The sequence below is a fragment of the Phocoena phocoena genome, chromosome 19 (genome assembly GCF_963924675.1).
Source record: "Phocoena phocoena chromosome 19, mPhoPho1.1, whole genome shotgun sequence".
NCBI lineage: Eukaryota > Metazoa > Chordata > Mammalia > Artiodactyla > Phocoenidae > Phocoena > Phocoena phocoena.
The window spans coordinates 37,159,386-37,178,665 of record NC_089237.1 but is presented as its reverse complement, the minus strand read 5'-3'; the positions used below and the strand labels follow the sequence as shown (position 1 = coordinate 37,178,665).

The following is a 19,280-nucleotide window of genomic DNA, read 5'->3' as shown; positions in this document are numbered from 1 at the left end:
TATACTCCACACCTCTTCTTTGATGCCCATCTTGAGTTTAACATATTTGAAATTCTGATTCCCTTCCTACCCATGAATATGCTTCATCCATAACCTTCCCCATCTCAGATGATGGAAAAGTCTTCCTTCCATTTACTCAGGCTAAAAACCTTAGTTATACTTGACTCCTCTCTCTCATATCACACACCCAATCTGTCAGTAAATCTCTTGGCTCTTCCTTCAAAATATACCCAATCATTTCTTATCACCTCCCCCAAGTTGGCCTGATCACGATCAACATTGCTGCAATCATCTCCCAACTTTTGTTCATGCCCCTATAATCTATCCAAGCAAACAGAGAGATCCTTTTGTCAGGAGATCATGTCACTCTCTGCTCAGAGTCTTAGATTGACTTTTCATTACAAATGGCCTCCAAGGGAAAGACTGATGGAGAAGATTGACCCATCTAGTACCAACCTCTATGCCTTCTCTGGTTTCTGTATGTGTCTAATAATGGCAGTGCCACTGTGTTCCCTTGAATGACAGTGGTTTCCACTGGTAGTCCCATGCCAAGGGACAGACAGGAGCTGCAGGGGGCTTAGGATGGTATGAGCCTGAACTTTTAAAGTACCCACAAGTTCTGTGCATAGTTTATGTCCCTTCCAGAGTGGAAACAAATGCAAAAAGCAAAGAGATGGCTCTTCAAACTGAACTAAGGTTGGAATTAAGAGAAGAACATGCCGATAAGCTTCATGTAATGTGAAAGTATCAGCATTACAACTAGTTTTAAGACCTCAGAGCTTAGCTTTCCTTGCTCCTTAGGGAGGAAGACAGTAGGAAAGTAAGAGCATAGAAAAGTCCCCGGGAGGACCTATGATGGAATGCTTGCTCTCTCACTATGGATGAGTAAATTATTGTTCAGGAAATGTTCACTCCCTCCTCAGCCCCAACTCCATGGGAGTATTTTGATGTTGGGCTTGGCCATGTGACTTGCTTTGACCAGTGGAAAGTGGATAGAAGTGACAGTGTGTGAGTTTCAAGCCTAGGTCTTAAGGAACATCACACATTTCTGACCCCCAGCATAAGAAGTACTTGATCCCAGAAAAATGAGAGCTTTGTGGAGCCAAGTTGCCCTAACTGACCTGCAGACGTCTAGAGCCACTCTAACCAACCCACAGATGCAGTAGTGAGAAATCAATGCCTATTGCGGAATGCTTGTTTATTATGCAGATGTTACTGACTAATAGAGCCACTCACTAGGTGTGTGTCCTTGACAAATGGCTTCACTTCTTAGAGCCTTGCTTTCCTCATCTATAAACTGGTATAACAATTGTATCTATTTTGAGGATGGGACTTTGGGAGCACCAGGTAAGGTGCTGCACATAAAGCTCTAGCACAGAGCCTAGAGTGCAGAAAGTGTTTGGTTAGCATTTCTTCCTTGTTCCTGATGATGAGCACTTTGCAGAGTGGGTACCACAGCTGCGTGAGTATGGCAGACTGAAGCTATGGTGGGGTGCAGTTCTGGGTAGCATCAGAAGAACGGGCTGGTTGGGAGAGTGGGTGGGGGTCAAAGTCAGTTGTCCCTGGGTAGTGTGTTTGGGTGGCAGCTGTGGGGACCCATCTCTTTCTTGCTTGCTTAAAAGTATGAAAGCAGGGTACTCTGATAGTTGCCCCTGAGCAGGTGGTGTTGTCTTTGTCTCTACCAGAATTCATGGGACAATGAATAACCTGCTGCTTCCTGTAGAGCCTCCAGGGGGGACTTCCAGGCTTGTGTTTCCTACCCACTGGCTGTGTCCGTGTGCATGACTCCTCTTTCAGAAACTCCCCTTCTTGCCGTCTGCTGGCCAACCTTCCAAGAGCTGGCTGCCCTGGGGCGTTCAGCTGGAGGGAAGAGTGCTAGTGCTTTCCTTCTGAGAAAATCAATCCCTTTCAGCCACAGTGTCCTGGGCATAACAGTGTCTAGGCCATTCCCACATGTCAGGCCAATAATTATCCCTGCAGTGTTACTTCCTTCAGGTATGTGATAAGTGCTCCTGGGAATACCTCCATTATTCCCCAACAGTGTAAAAGCACAAAATACCTGTGATTAGGGACGTAAAGCAGTTACCTTTCCCCATACTGGGTCTCTTTATCTTGCTTTAGTTCCCTTTGACCCTGACAGATAGATGATGGGACAAGAGAAGGGGGCGCTCCTGCTCTCTCTTAGTCCCACTTCTAGGAGCCTATATCTAGGGCAGTGAGGGCATTTCTTCAAATATGCTTCTGCATAAACTCCTTAGCCTGTTCTCAAGACCCTTCAATATCTGAGTTCAGACCATCTTTCCTGCCATTCCCTCTGCCCCCATAGGGGGCCATTCGTTTCTCCATTTATTCAGGCCATAATGAATGTTTATTTGATGTGCTGTGGGCAGAGAGGAAGAGCTGATGAAAGCAAAGTTCCTTCCTTTGAATTATTGAGTCCTTTAAATGCTCTTCTTGCTTTTGTATATGCTGCTTGGAATCTCCCTCCCTCCCTCCCTCCCTCCCTCTCTCTTTTCTTGCTGTCTTTTCTTACCAAATGTTTACTCATCTATTCAGTGCTTATTTGAATTGCAATTGCTATGTATTACCTTGCCATGAATTTTAGGCAGATTTTCTATGATCCCAAAGAGCTCTGTTCCTATTTTTAATACATTGTAATTGTTACACAAAGTTTTTAAATTTTTTTAGACATGTATTTATTTATTTGGCTGCGTCGGGTCTCAGTTGCGGCATGCAGGATCTTTCATTGTGGTGCTTGGGCTCTTCTTTGTGGCGCGCGGGCTTCTCTCTAGTTGTGGCATGTGGGCTCCAGAGTGCATGAGCTCAGTAGTTGTGGTGCACAGGCTCTTTCGTTGTGGCATGCGGGCTCTGCTCTCTAGTTGTGGCGTACAGGCTCTAGAGTGGTGTGTTCAGTAGTTGCAGTGTGCAGGCTCTCTAGCTGTGGTACACGGGCCCAAGAGCTCGCAGGCTCAGTAGTTGTGGCATGTGGGCTCTCTAGTTGTGGCACACGAGCCCTAGAGTGTGCAGGCTCAGTAGTTGTGGTGCATGGGCTTAGTTACCACACGGCATGTGGGGTCTTAGTTCTCACAACCAGGGATTGAACCCGCATCCCCTGCTTTGGAAAGTGAATTCTTAACCACTGGACCACCTGGGAATCCCCTGCTATACAAATCTTTATGAAACACTATGATATGTCTGTCTCTCTGACTAGAGAGTGAGGGGCTCATGGACGGGAAACATGTTCTATTGATCTCTCTATTCCTTGGCACGCAGGACCACTTAATAAATACTTGTAGCAAATATTTAGTGAACAAATGAATGAAGGTCTTTGGTCTTAACTTTGCTATCCTCTTCAGCTGTTACCAAAGTCTGTCCTTTTCAGTTCCTACAGACCCAATGGGGATGAGTCATCAGGAACATCTCACTTGAAGTAGATGAAGTTGAAGTTCCCCTCAGCCACATAACTGCTATTCATCATTGTTTCCAAGAAGATCTGTCATCCTGGCTCTCTAGCCCCTATTTGCATCAGAATTGATACCTGTTCATAAGAAAGGTCATCTTCCCATAGCACAAACCCATATGGATGCTTTCATCTTTGGCAGCAGCCACATCACTTAATATTAATCAGACCAGAGCTAGGGGGTGGGGCAGGGAGGGAAGTCCCACTAATGATTGACTCTGTAGCTGGCAATCTCTTAGATTGTGTGTTGAGGCTTAATGTATGATTTCATGGCTTTTCATGGTCTCTAAACTGCAAATTCAAGATTATTTGAAAACATTTAATTTAATTTTTATGCTCTTTTAATCAAAAAAGTTAAAAAAACTAATAATCCTTTATGGGCAGTTATAAAAACTATTTGCATACAAGACAGAAATGTCTCCCTTTGCTGATCAATCTAAGTTTGAACTTAGAGAGGACTCCATAGGGGTACTGATGGGGCAGGGTGGTATGGTTTTGGAGATAACTTAATTCTTCTAGGTGATTCTCCAGGTTCATTCATCACCGCCAGCGTCCCCAACCCCAACCTCTTCATATGGAAGTGACTTCATATGGAAGCGAGTGCCTGTGGGGAGGGCTGGTGTCTGGCCCATCTTTTTATTCCAGGAGCCTCACTTGGTGCCTGTCATGAGGCAGGTGTGCAGGAAATGCTTGCTGAATGGATGAATAATTTAACAAGAGAAGGTTTCTCCATACTCTCCTTCTAGCAGTCTGAGGTGAGATCTGTAAGCATTCACTCTGTCTTTCCACGTCACCATTGGAGGTAGAAGCACCAGTGGCCTCCACAAAGTGAGGATATGCAAAGGGGATGTGAGGTGTTAGAATGTTTGTGTGTTGCTTTTTACATTTGCAAAAATCATATTCAGAATCCTAGATTTAGAAAGACCTTAGAAATCTGAAGTTCAACTTCTTCACTTAACAAACGAGGAAACAGAGTCAAAGTGAGGAAGTTCCTTGATTAAGTACAAAATTGGCACATGAATTCCACTTTTCTGGTCACTCTTAATTAGTTAAATGTTTTTTTTTCCTATACTGTTTTATTTCATTCCCTTGGTGTGTGCTGTTTCCCATAACTATCCCCAAATCTGGCAAACTCTGGGATTGCTGTGGAAGACAGTAGCATCCTTTCCCCTCTACTCCCTTCAATTTTGCACTGTTCTCTCTTTTTTGCTTAAGGATTCTGGTGATAAAACACTCTAGAAACCCAAGGAAACTGGACAGAGTTCTCTAGGTCATCGTATCACACACGTAAATGAAGAAAAATGCCACCCTGCCTCCACCTGAAAGGGAGACCCAATGACACAGAGAGGGAGATGTGGTTTCGCTGAGGGCTTCTGGATGTTTTGAAGTTGGATCCAAACCACCTGGTGAATGCTTTTTCAATCACATAATTGGCAAAGCCCCAAATGTGGCCAGCTGACATGGTAGAGTCTGTCAGCTAGCAGAGTTCCCCAGCTCTTTACCAATCCATGGGATAATGATGACCATCATCATAATAATCATTATTGCCTTAGACAGGTGTGGATGACAAAGGCACTCTGGGGGCTTCTGTTTGAAATGAGCTGCTTCTTAGCCTACCTTCACTCTCCAGAGTGACTTTCTACAGAATTAAAGGATCATGAAGCTGAAAGAGTCCCTTGGAGATCATCAGTTCTGCCTTTCTGACTTCAGACAGGACTAACCATTATAGAATAGTTGCTATATAGGAAATTGAACGAAACTTACTTTTATATGTTATTCTTGTGATAGTGTCTCTGTTGAGCATTCGATTAAGAAATGGGTTTGATGAATCAGAAACCTAGGGGAGAAAAGAAAATATTAATAACTTGGCAGTACTATTTCAAGATAAACATCGCCTCCATGCATTTACTTATTCACTCATATTTATTGAGTCCCTACCATGCTATAAACACTATGATGGCTGGAAATTCAGAGATTAAATATATAGAATCTACTTTCCAGAATCCACAGTCTAGAGAAAGAAGACAGGTAAGTAACCTAATGGTTATAATTTAGTGTGAAGAGTGCTATGATAAAGTTACAGGTATGATGATATTAGAGGAAGACCGTCCACCTGGGGAATCTTAGGCACTAAGGCCTGAGCTAAGTCTTGAAGGATTGGGGGAAGTTAACAAAGTGCGTTGGTGGTAGAGTGTGGAAAAGGAGGAAAGATGAAGAAAAACATGACATACAGAGGATTGTGCACACATGGACATGGGAGAACTAGTCATGCCCAGGGAAGTATTTCAGTGTAGGTGAAGGTGAGAGTATGGGGGAAGGATGCGAGGTAAGGATAGAGAGGTAGGCAAGTGCTAGGTCATGTCAGGCTTTGAGTGTCATGTTAGGGAATTTAAACTTTATCCTGTAGGGATAGGGAAATATCAGAGGGTTTTAAGTAAGGAGTAGGGAGTGACATATCAGGAAGGGGATAGTTTTCCAAGTAGAGAATGAGAGAAAGAGTACTCAGAGCAGTGATATCAGGAGATGAAAAAGATCTCTAGGATATAATATAGAATCTTATACCACTGCTCAGTATTACATGAATCAAATATATCATAAGCCATGTCATTCAGTCAATCAATCAATCATCCATCAATCTGTCCTTTCATCCATCCAAAAAATATTTACCAAATTCCTATTATGGGTGACACATTTTACTAGATGTTCAGAGATCAGTTCCCATTTTATGCCCATGCTGTTACGTCTCCAAATTCCTTGTTTGGAGAACAAGCCAAGTTTCCAGGGGCTTAAGCCAGAGAACCACAATTTGGAGACTGTGATGGGTCCCCACAAGACTGTGTATACTGTTTTCTTAACAACTCCATTTTTACTCAGCCTTTTTCTAGGGACCATTGTTCATCCTAGTTATTTTTCTCCTACCTTGCTCAGCTATGCTCTGTAATTTACACCTCAGCTGCTAATCGGATATTGTGACACATCAACATTTTAAATCTGATTTATTCTGAGGGTTGGGAAAATTGCAGCAGATGATTATTATTATTAGATAAGCAACAGGTAATTTTTAGTTTGCAGAAAGCACAGACTGTTTATTTTCCCTCCATCTGCCTTTCCTTTCCCACGCAGTTTCCTGTGTGTGTTGTTGTGGTGAGACAAACACCAAGGGGAGCTTGGTGAGTGACAATGTTCAACGGAGGTAAAATCCCACTCCAAATGGAGAAAAGTCCCAAATTAAACACTGCTGATCCCTGGAAGCTTTAGTGCTGAATCCAATTTCTACTTTGACATCCTCTTCAGCTATTTAAAAGATAGCCTGAAGCTGCCTGTTTGTGTTGATGCAGCCCATGAAAGGAGAGCCAAAAATAGATTGTCATGGCGAATCTGCCATGTCCCTTAATCGGGTGCCTTGGTTTCCTGGTACCCGGTGAGTCTGGGCAGAGCTAACATTGGGATTAGACATTTTTGTGCTGATTAAAAATAATTGAAAAATTTCCAAAGTGCACACAGATGATTTGTGGGCTCTAGCATGTTGGCTGTGTGGGTGAGAGGATAAAATATGTACTTGGTATAAGTGAGCTTAAGTGGGAAGTTAATGGTATGTGATTGAGCAGCAATTATAGCCAAATCTCAGTTCCCTGTGGTCATAGGAAGGGTGGGGGATTAGGAAGGGACAGAGATAGGTAAAACCCAGAGATAAACAAATCTCTTGTTTTAACAAACAATTCCAGTGCTTTTATGGCTCAGCTTTTGGGCCAGGGTGACATCTTGAGGGCTCAGCTGACCTAGATACAGGGTCTCTCATTTTCTGTTCCTGCCTACCTTGAGGCAGGAACTGGGGAGGAGAGGCAGAAAGATCAGCAGGAGGGGAGGGGTACCAGAGGTTTTGTTCACGTCATTTCTAGGTACCAGTGTCCAGAACAAGGCTGGACTGTGTCCCATGCTCAGTCAGTGTTTGGGGATGAGTGAATGACAAGTCACAGCTTGGATAACTCACTGTGGAGCATCTGGGAGTTGATTATGTCGGACAAAGATAGAAGTGCTGTGGCTTATTTTGAGATCTAGCCAGAAAGCTTCAGGTTTGCTCAGGGAAAGAACAGAAGCATCCCTAAGAGCCAAACTGGCCTGAGAAGATGCAGGAGCTATTCACCATCCTTTCACTGACCTCAGGGTCTGGGGCATATGTTCCACTCAACAACCCGCAGGGAAGCAGCAGGACCTGCATCAGTAATCTCGGTGGAAAGAGTGTTTCTGCAGGAGCTTGTGAAACACACCAGGAGTTTGCAGTTAGGAGGCTGACTTCCTGGTGAATCAATCAGTGTCAGCTGTAATGTGCCTGCACTTCCAGGATGACATACACTGACTTAGGAGCTTTAAGCAAAGTGAGGCAATGCCAGTGGCAGGGGCTGAGGCACTCACCAAAGGTCAGGAGCTGTTGGGCAGTCCATGTTGGCCGTGAGAATTACTCATGGAAGGCCTGGCATTGGGAAAGCCACAGGGGATGTGAGCCCCTGGACACGCATGGCACAATTTTGTGAAATATCTTTAGGCTTCATAACAATAAGCTTGACCCAGGTTGAATGCATCAGTTGGTTATCAATATCATAATTGGGGCTGGTTGAGGGATATAGTTATCTGCCCCATGTTTGTGGGCAGCATGGGGATGTGGGGGAAAAGTTTTTAAATGTTGTTTTCTCTTTTCCCCCTCCCAGCTCTGTGAATAAGGTCATTAGTAAGGTCATTGACTTGCCTTAAAGTCAAGCAAGACTTGGGTTCCATTCCTTTATGGGTTGTTACGAACTACATGAATTAGGATGGAATGTCAAAGATTCTCTGAACCATTTTCCTCATCTGCAAGATAGGGACATGATGCCCACTCCACAGGTTTATTATTAGGGTTAAATGATAAAATATATGTAAAGTACATATCTCAGTGCCTGGCATTCAGGAACCCATTGTTTATTATAACAGGGTCTGTGATGATGTCAAGACATGTAGAGCAGGGACTGACAGGATCAGTCGGTACCAGGACCAGTTTCCTTTGGGAAGTCACATCAGGTATTAAGAAGGCACGACAGCTTAAAAATGTACTTCCTCTATCAAAAGCCCCTTCCTATCTTTGCCAATAACAAGCTAGATGAGGTGGGGTTGGTGGCCAGTGGCAGCAATAGGTCACTAATGCCTCTGTCCAATGTTCAGCTCTACTGGGGCCACAAAAAGGTGAGGTGAGGGAGAGTAAGTTAGGAGGTGGTGTAGCCAGGCAGGGCAAAGTGCTTATTGAAAAGGGTGATGCTCTCAAGGAAGGAGGGGGAGTAGTGACTGGGGTTGTCCCTGCACTCATTCTTCTGAGTGATGCCTGGGGTTGCCCCTGTGCCCATTCTTTTGAGTGATGCCTGGGGTTGCCCCTGCACTCATCCTTCTGAGTGATGATGATGCCACCACGAAAGCTCTGTTAAAACTCACTAGTGCCAAATGCTGAATTTCTATTGACCATCATCAGATTCCAAGTTCTGATTGGAGCACTTCCTCTAATGGTCTGGTTAAAACTTCCCAAGGGGCTAGCACACTGACTGCCAACTTTTAGAACTGCCACACTTTGCTTTTGTTTTTTTTTTTCCCTTTTGGAAAGACAGTTTCTTTTGTTTTCTTTCTTTTTTTTTAATTTGCAAACTTGTTTCACTCAACAACTGTCAAAATGTTAAAGGTAATTATTTTTTAACAAATTAGAATTTGCTTGCTTGGAGGTTTGTTGTTGATGATGACTGTAAGAAGATGTAGAGCCTCCCTAGTATGTCATAAAGTCAGCATTGGTGACCTTTGCTTAATTATTCACAAGGATGCTTACAAAGGAGAGGGACAATGGAAGGGAAAGATGATACTCAGAGCAATTGTGGGAAGCTGGAGAGAGCTGTTTAGTGCAGTGCCTGGAGGGGAGAGATATCTCACATTTTCCTTTCATCTCTTTTTCCAAGGGTTATCTGATGGACAGGCCTTTAATCCGGTGGGGTGTCAGTGAGAAACCATCTCCCCTTATATTGCTTCCTTCTGATTCTTCGGCATGAGTGGGACCTAAAGCCTGCCCCTGGATCCAGCACACTTTTTCTCTCTAAGACAAAAGCTACCTGAATCCTCTGGCCCCAGTGCTCTGAAATGGAACTCATTGTTTTTGCATCTCACTGAAAGGGACTTTATTTATCATGAATCTCATGGAAATAAAAGTCACCCCCTGCAGCTTTTCTTGGGCATAGATATTACCTCTGTTGCTATTTCTAAGATCCAACAGGACCGCAAACTGATATTCTGATTGGGTGGGAATGGCAAGAAGAGAAGAATGAAGGAATGCAATACACTTACTTTTATAAATATAGAAACTACCACCAATCCATTTGGGCTCTTTGCAGCTTCTGTGACATTGGTATATAACTCGTGGTTATAGTGGATGAGCTGTACCTGGCAGGAGTGAAAAACAATAATAAGAACAACAATCTAGCATTAAAAGATGTGAGGTACGGCATATCCACCCTACATAAGGGTAAACTGTAAAGTACATTGTAGAACAATTGGAAAGATAATCCTATAATTGAAGAGATTTCAGGGATATGATCTGTGTGTGTGTGTGTGCATGTATTTTATACATGCACACACACATACACACACATACAAAATACTCATACATATTTACAAAAGTTTTCTGGTAACAATCATGCATTTAATAAGCTTGGTGCCCATCTGGCTCTGGCTTCATCTCAGGACATTTCCCCTAAAGTGTGTGTAAAGTGAATTTCCCTTATTAGGAGCAGAACTGCCCTACAGGGGTGGACATGTTTCCAGGCTGCACCAGCAGCTCCCATTGACAGAAAGTAAATCTTCCTCATGGCCATGGACAAGCAGGGAATTGCTAGGTCCTGAGTCAGCTCAGTGACACTGAGAGGAGACTGGCCAGCCTGCAAGATGCAGTGCTCCTGATGGAGAGAGAGCTGATGGCTTAGGCTCCTGATGCACCAGCCTGCACCAGTCACCTGATTGTGCAGGACTTAACTTGCTCTTCATTGAATGAAGATCAGCAATCTGCCTGTTGAGCCCTTGTTCATTCATTTCAGGCTGTGGCTTTAAAATAGCTTTTTATGTCCATGCCACTCTCTCACTTTGTCACAACTTACCCTTCCCCCTCCCCATATCCTCAAGTCCATATATACACTACCAAATGTAAAATAGATAGCTAGTGGGAAGAAGCCACATAGTACAGGGAGATCAGCTCGGTGGTTTGTGACCACCTTCAGAGGTGGGATAGGGAGGGTGGGAGGGAGGGAGACACAAGATGGAAGAGATATGGGAATATATGTATATGTATAACTGATTAACTTTGTTATAAAGCAGAAACTAACACACCATTGTAAAGCAATTATACTCCAATAAAAATGTTAAAAAATAAAATAGCTTTTATTTTTTAATAGTATGGAAGTATAATTTTGTAACAAACTAAAAGAAATTAAAAAAAACAAAAGTTCCCCTTCCCCACCTCTTTCTAATCCCAGTCCAAGCAATATGATTTTTAAGAGTTTAGTATTTATTCCAGATTTTTTTTGTGCTTATTAATCACACACACATATACATGTAGAGTTAAAAAAAAACACTAAATGGATAAATTGCTAGAAACATACAACCTACCAAGACTGAATCAAGAAGAAATACACACCTGAACAGATGAGTACAAATAAGGTGATTGAAGTAGTAATCAAAAATCTCTCAACAAAGAAAATCCCTGGACCAGATGACTTTGTGGATGAATTCCACCAAACATTCAAGGAAGAATCCATACCAATCCTTCTTAAACTCTTCTAAAAAATAGAAGAAGAGAGAATACTTCCAAACTCATTTTATGAGGCCAGCATCATCCTGATACTAAAGCCAGACAAAGACACTGCAAGAACAGAGAACTAAAGGCCAATAACCCTTATGTACATAGATGCAAAAATCTTTAATAAAATAATAGCAAATCAAACTCAACAACACATTAAAAGGATTATACACCATGACCAAGTAGGAGTTATTCCTGGGATGCAAGGATTGTTCAACACATACAAATCAATCAGTGTGATATACCACATTAATGTAATAAAAGATAAAAACCACATGACCATTTCAATAGATTCAGAAAAAGCATTTGACAAAATTCACCATCCATTCATGATAAAAAATCTCAGAAAAACAGAAGGAACTTACCTCAATACAATAAAGGACATATATGAAGAGCCCACAGCTAACATCATAATTAATGGAGAAACACTGAAAATTTCTCCTCTAAGATCCAGTATAAGGCAAGGATGCTCACTCTTGCCACTTCTATTCAACAAAGTCTAGGCAAAGCAATTAGACAAGAAGAAATAAAAGACATCCAAATCAGAAAGGAAGAAATAAAATCACCTCTTTTTGCAGATGAAATGATCATATATGTAGAACACAATAAAGACTCAACCACACAAAAATCTCTTGGCACTGATAAATGAATTCAGTAAAATTGCCGGATACAAATTCAGTATACAAAAATTCGTGGCATTTCTGTACACTAACAATGGACTATCCAAAAAGGAAATTCAAAAAACAATCTCATTTATAGTAGCAACAACAAAAATAAGATACTTAGGAATAAGCTCAACCAAAGAAGTGAACAACTTGCACACTGAAAACTATAAAACACTGGTGAGGGAAATTAAATAAAATAAATGGAAAGACAGGCCCATGTTTGTGGGCTGGAAGAATTAATATTGTTAAAACGTTCATGCTACTATAAGTGATCTACAGATTCAATCCAATCCCTATCAATATTCCAAAGGCATCCTTTACATAAATAGGAAAAAAATCCTAAAATTCATATGGAACCACAAAAGACCCTGAGTAGTCAAAGCAATCTTGAGCAAGAAAAACGAAGTTAGAATGAAACTAGAGGAATTACATTTCTTGGTTCCAAAATGTATTTCAAAGCTATAGTAATTAAAACAGTATAAATACATATGCATAGACCAGTGGAACAGAACAGAAGGCCTTGAAATAAATCCACACACTTATGGCCAACTGATTTTTGACAAGAGTTCCAAGAACACATAATGGAGAAAGGACAGACTCTTCAATAAATGATGTTGGGAAAATTGGATATCCCATGAAAAATAATGAAATTGGAACCTTATCTCATACCACATACAGAAGCCAACTAAAAATGGATTAAGGACTTATATGTTAAACCTGAAACTATAAAACTACTAGAGGAAAACATAGGAAAAAATTTCTTGACATTGGTCTTGACAGTGTTTTTTTGGTTATGACAGCAAAAAGCACAGGCAAGAAAAGCAAAACCAGACAAGTGGGGTTGTACCAAACTAGAAAGCTTCTGCACAGCAAAGGAAACAATCAAAATAGTAAAATGGTAACCTACAGAATGGGAGAAAATATTCACAAACAATGTATCTGATAAGGGTTAATATTCCAAATATCCAAGTAACTCATAACAAAAACCCAAATAACCTGATTAAAAAATGGGGAAATAATTTGAATTGACATTTCTCAAAAGAAAACATACAAATGACCAATAGGTACACGAAATAGTGCACAACATCACCAATAATCGGGGAAATGCAAATCAAAACCACAATGAGATATAACCTCACACATGTTAGAATGGCTATTACAAAAAAGACAAGTGATAACAAGTGTTGGTGAAGTTGTGGACAAAAGGGAACACTTGTGCACTGTTGGTGGGAATGTAAATTGGTGCAGCCACTATGGAAAACTGGATGGAGTTTCCTCAAAAAATGAAAAATAGAACTATCATAAGATCCAGAAACCCTATCTGTGTATATGTCCAAAAGAAATGAAATCTGTCTCTTAAAGAGATATCTACACTCCCATGTTCACTGTAGCATTGTTCACAGTAGCTAAGATATGGAAACAACCTGAGTGTCCACTGAGGGATGAATGGATAAGGAAAATGTGATACATACCTCTCCCCACACACTGGAATATTATTCAGCAATAAAAATAACTGAAATCCTGTCATTTGTGACAACATAGATGAACCAGATGAGCCAGAAGGACATTATGCTAAGTGAAATATGCCAGACACAGAAAGTCAAATACTGTATGAACTCATTTATAGGTAGAATCTAAAATAGTCAACTCATAGAAGGAGAGAATAGAATGGTGGTTGTCAGGGGTGGAGCAGAGAGAGAAATGAGATGTTCGTCAAAGGGTACAAAGTTTCACTTATGAAGGTGAATGAGTTCTGGAGCTCTAATGTACAGCATGGTGGTGATAGTTAACAATATTGTATCACACACTTGAAATTTGCTAAAAGTATAGATCCTAAATTAAATCTTTTTTTCTAACATCTTTATTGGAGTATAATTGCTTTACAATGGTGTACTAGTTTCTGCCCTACAACAAAGTGAATCAGTTATACACGCACATACATCCCCACATCTCCTCCCTCCCGCGTCTCCTTCCCACCCTCCCCATCCTACCCCTATAGGTGGTCACAAAGCACCGATCTCATCTCCCTGTGCTATGCGGCTGCTTCCCGCTAGCTATCTATTTTACATTTGGTAGTATATATAAGTCCATGCCACTCTCTCACTTTGTCCCAGCTTACCCATCCCCCTCCCCGTATCCTCAAGACCATTCTCTACATCTATGTCTTTATTTCTGTCCTGCCCCTAGGTTCTTCATAACCACTTTTTTTTTAGATTATATATATATATACATATATGTGTGTGTGTGTGTGTGTGTGTGTGTGTGTGTGTGTGTTAGCATATGGTATTTGTTTTTCTCTTTTTGACTTACTTCAATCTGTATGACAGACTCTAAGTCTATCCACCTCACTACAAATAACTCAATTTAGTTTCTTTTTATGGCTGAGTAATATTCCATTGTATACATGTGCCACATCTTCTTTATGACCCAGCAATCCCACTACTGGTCATATACCCTGAGAAAACCATAATTCAAGAAGAGTCATGTACCACAATGTTCATTGCAGCTCTATTTACAATAGCCACAACACGGAAGCAACCTAAGTGTCCATTGACAGATGAATGGATAAAGAAGATGTGGCATGAAATTAAATCTTATCACACACACCACACACACACACGCACATATCTATGAATTGGTGATGGATATGTTATTTAGTTCGATTGTGGTGATCTTTTCACAATGTATACATATATCAAAATATCAGTTGTACACCTAAAATGTATACAATTTTGATATGTCAAAGATATCTCAATAAAAATAAAAAATGAAAAGTGAAAAAACAATGGAAATGGAATCATTTATAAGTAACTGTGAACTTGATTTAAAAAAAAATTTTTAAATTAAAAGTAGTCTGTGGCTATCTTTCTAAGTCAATGTGTATGGATCTACCTAAATCTTTCTAATAGCCATATAATTCTCCATCACATAAATGCCCCATAACATATTTAACCATTCTCTCACTAGTTTTTAGGTTGTTTCCATTTTTTTTTTTTTTTTGTCTCTCGGAAACAGTGTCACAGCAAGCCTAGCATTATCTTTCTATAATGGTATTAGCATTTTCCACAAGCTGATTTGAGAATCTAAAAAGATGGTGTATGTAAAAGTGATTTATGACTCTGAAAGTATAAAGAGTATTCATTATTCCCAACATCCTATGTTGAATTTAAAAAGGTGGTGTAGTTTTAGAAGCTGAGAAAGTCAGTGATCAAAAAAGCTACTTGATCTTTGAATAAAACATCTCTAACAGAGTGAATTGCAACCTTCACTGTGCATCCAGTTCACCTGGGTGCTTTTAAAATCCACCTATGCCTGCCCCCCAAATTCTGATTTGATTCTTTTAGGGTGGGAACAAGGCACTGATGTTTGTTAAAAGCTCTTCAGCTAGAGGGCAGCTGGAGTGGAGAACCAGTGCAACATAATCAATGAGCATCAGTATCCCATCACTGTCCACTCAGATGGATGGTCCCTTGAGTCTGATAATATCCTGAACATCTTGAATCAGTAGAGCTTCTCATGGAGGGAGCACATATTATTGCTGCTCTTGAAATATCCTATTTGTTTATTGCTGCTTCACTTCTGGTGTGTTTTGCCAATGGTGGCAGATGGTTATACAGCAGCTACTCTGTCATCAAAAAGGCAACTACACAGTCAGGGGCTAGTGAATCTTCTCTGCCTGTGCAGGACTCAGGCCAGGCAGGCTTACAGGTCTGTGCTCATCAATCTCCTCCCTCCCTACCTCCCACCCACACAGCCAGGACTTTCTGTAGGTGGAGAACCAGGAGATATAGGGGGACCTGCCACATCTCCTTTCAGTGTTGAGTAAGCTTCTTAATGAGAATCAAAACACATCCTGCCAACTGCTAAGATCTTCCCAACAGGTGACCTAGAAAACCACCTGGGGCTGTGCCAGTTCTTCAAGGCATGCCTTGAAATTTCAGTATATTCTGAGAACTAGGCTTGGAGAGCAGAGAAGTGGAAGGCAATCAAGTGGAGTGATTCTTCTCTCCAACTTATAAGACTGAAAAAGGTAGGAAGATGTCTCTTGGATGCCCCATAGGGTAGGATCCCGTAGGGGCCAGGGTTGTGGCAAGTATAGGGATGAGGCTGTGCTCTGCTCTAAGCTCAGGTTAGCACATTTGGGATTTTGATCTGAAGTCTTGCCTCCTCTGTGTTCCAAGGTAAGTTGGCTAGGATTCTGAGAACATGGTGAACCATATGAAATTTACTTTTTGATTTGCAAAAATGGTGATTTTATAGAGTTAACATAATCTTAAAATAAAGCTATTTTGAATACAGCATACCCCCACATGCCCACACACGAATTACACGTTAAAAAGATGACATAGTACTTTCCTACTCAATGTGCAGTGCAGGGACCAGCAACAGCCTCAGGATCTGGGAACTTGTTAGAAAAATGCAGAATCTTGAGCCCTACTCTAGACCTCCTGAATCACAATCTGCATTTTAACAAATTCCCAGTGATTTGAATGAATGTACGTTATTAGTAGTTGAGAAGTACTGGTTTAGCAGATACTGCTGGCTGGTTAGCAGAGCCCTATTTTGTCTGGTTGTTCACCCTTCCTCTGGTTCACTTCAGCTGAATTTAGGGGTACATACATCATGTATGTTGGAAGATAGGCTGAGTTCAGATCATAGGAGACTTAGACTAGGAGCCAGGGAAGGGATTTGAACAGGAGATACTATAATCACTATGGGCTGTAAGAGGGAGACTGGAGCAGGGAAAGACCAGAGGTAAGGAGGATATAATTTCAGGTGGTGGTCTTTAAGGTGGAGAATGTTCCATAGGACTTTGTAGTTTATAGGATGTGCATGTGTGTGGTGAGTGGGCACCAAGTGATCCCCCAGGCCTCAGACCAGTCAGGACCACCAGAAGACTCCAGGAGGCAGCTTGGCAATGGCCAGGCTTCTTGTTCCCACCTGTCAGAACACAATTTTGGCATCAAAGGCAAGAGGAACATTCATGAATCAACAGCAGGGCTTAACTGTGAAAAAGCACTGCTTCCCTTTCACCTACCTCCCAAGGTCCTTATCAGTAGCAATTATAATTCCTGCAGCTGTTGATTTTTTTTTTCTCCAGGCAGGCACAGTGGGCCTAATCAAATACACACTAACCACATACACGGTGCATAGGTGTGGGTGGGTCTGGGGGAAGAGGATCTTCTGCTTCTTCTGCTATTAATTTGGGGTTGGGGAGCAGCTATGTGCAAATCATATCCTGCTAGGAAGAGAGTATAAGATTGGCAAGTTGGTTCCAAAAGTGATGCCTGTGGATTGCCTTTTGCCATTAATGGGCAATATTTTTAAATCCAAACCCTACTAAGTCAGAATTTTGAATAATTTGGATGAGCACTTAAGCTGTAATTTGAACACCAACTTTGGTGCTTACTCAAGGTAATCAAAGTGTCTGACGTGACATAGGAGATTTATAAGTGAATGCTTGACCTTCTGAGCAAGTGTGTGAGGCAACTAGAACTGCAGGGACAATGTTGAAACTGCTTACAAGAACAAACTCTTTGGGGGTTAATGATGACATTCTAATTAAACACCGCTTTTAGCTATTCATTAAAGAGACAACCCAAGGGCTTCTGCTAGCTTAGTTGGAATTACCATGTGAAAGAGCTAAGCCTGGATTACTGGATATTATTTTATAATCTTGACTTTTTAATTAGTTTAGACAGGTGTCTGAACTTTAGAGAAGCTTTCTGGAAATGCAAGACTGAGAAATGGCTGTCTTAGAGGAAGAAATAAGATATTGTTGGACTTTTCATTATGCTCAGACACGGTACACGCTGTGATCCAGAGCATTTTCTAAGTTCTCTGAGATCTGATGTGATTCTTCATTGTGTGACACTAGCTTTAATCTTGTGTTCTCATCCCAGAACATGCTGTCTCACCTCAGTCTTTTACAAGGAGCTCGAATTTGTTCATTCAAAATATTTTTGAGGGTCAACCATGTGTTGAGGTCAGTGGGAGTGAGACTGATAAAATGCTTGTCCTCCTAGAGATAATTTCAGATGGTGGTAAGAGCTTTGAAGGAAACAAAACAAGATTTTGGCTTGCAAAATGAATGACAGTAGTGGAAATATTGGGGGGTGGCATGCAGGGGTGGGGACAATGTCAGGTAGTGTAGCTAGTGAAGATCTCTCTACAGAGGTGACATTGGAGCTGAGTTCTGCTAATGAAGAGGAGCCAGGCATGGGAGGACTGGAGGGAGGTACATTGTTGGCAGAGAGTGCAGCCAATGCAAAGAGCCTGAGGTAGGGATAAATAGCTGACTATGGTTGGGAAGGGTGAAGGTGGCTCAAGATGGGACTAGCTCATACAGGGCTTTGTAAACCATGGTGAGGAGCTTTGATTTTATTCCAAGTGCAGCACATAGCCATTGGTTTTAAGAAAGAAATCAATTGATCTCTTGTGCATCATTTTGTTTGTTTGTTTTTTCTGATGTGCACTTTTGAAAGATTCCTCTGGTCACTGTTGGAGGGCATAGTTGACAGAAGAGGCTTTGTCTACCCTTCTTTACATTACAGCTCAGCTTTGGCCTCATCTTCCCCAGGACACCTGCCATGAACCACTGACACTGAGCATCAAATGCAGCTCCTCTCTGCTACCATGTACTTTCATTCAGTGGGCAAGATCAAAATATCTTACAACCAGGATGGCATTGTTAGTAGGTAATCAGAACAGATGTAAGCCACTGGCAACTGGCATAGTCATATGGGTACCGAATATCCTGTTGATGTTAGTCATCATCATCACTTACTGATGATCGTCACCAACATTTGTTGAGCACTGCTTTGTTCCAGAGACAATGCCAGCAATAACATCATCTCACTTAAATCTCACAAAATTCCATGAGTTAGTGACATTATCTCCATTGAAATCATAGGCCACTGGGCACTGGGCCACTGAGAGATTACTTGCTCAAGAAAGTGGTAGCGTTAGGATTGTGCCTAGTTCCTATGACTATAGAGTTCACATTCATGCCCCCTGTGATTTTGAAACTGTTTTCTTTATGTCTGTATCTACTTTTGAATAAACATCTCAAGGGCAGGGTATCCCTGGTGCCTGTCATGAGACATGGCTTAGAGGATATGTTGGCAAGTGTTTGCTGAACGACTCCCAATTCTGCATCTCATAGAGATGGGACCTTAAAAAAAGCCCAGGCTAGCTCACTTTTAAAAATGAAGAAACTGAGATCAGAGAGGAGCTATGTCTTGTCCAAGATTATACAGTCATTTGTACATCCATTTGTTCAACAAGGATTTTTTGAGCAACT

The 19,280-nt window shown here is 41.4% G+C and overlaps 1 protein-coding gene across 1 annotated transcript in view; it reads right to left on the bottom strand.

Moving 5' to 3' along the window:
• Nucleotides 1-19,280, bottom strand: part of CA10 (carbonic anhydrase 10) — a 615,882-nt gene that overhangs the window by 13,750 nt on the left and 582,852 nt on the right. The window contains exons 5-6 of the mRNA XM_065897262.1: nt 9,809-9,904; nt 5,225-5,297 (exon numbers count right to left, since the gene is read on the bottom strand). Of these exons, the coding sequence (XP_065753334.1) occupies nt 5,225-5,297; nt 9,809-9,904 (169 nt within the window). The remainder of the gene's footprint in view (nt 1-5,224; nt 5,298-9,808; nt 9,905-19,280) is intronic.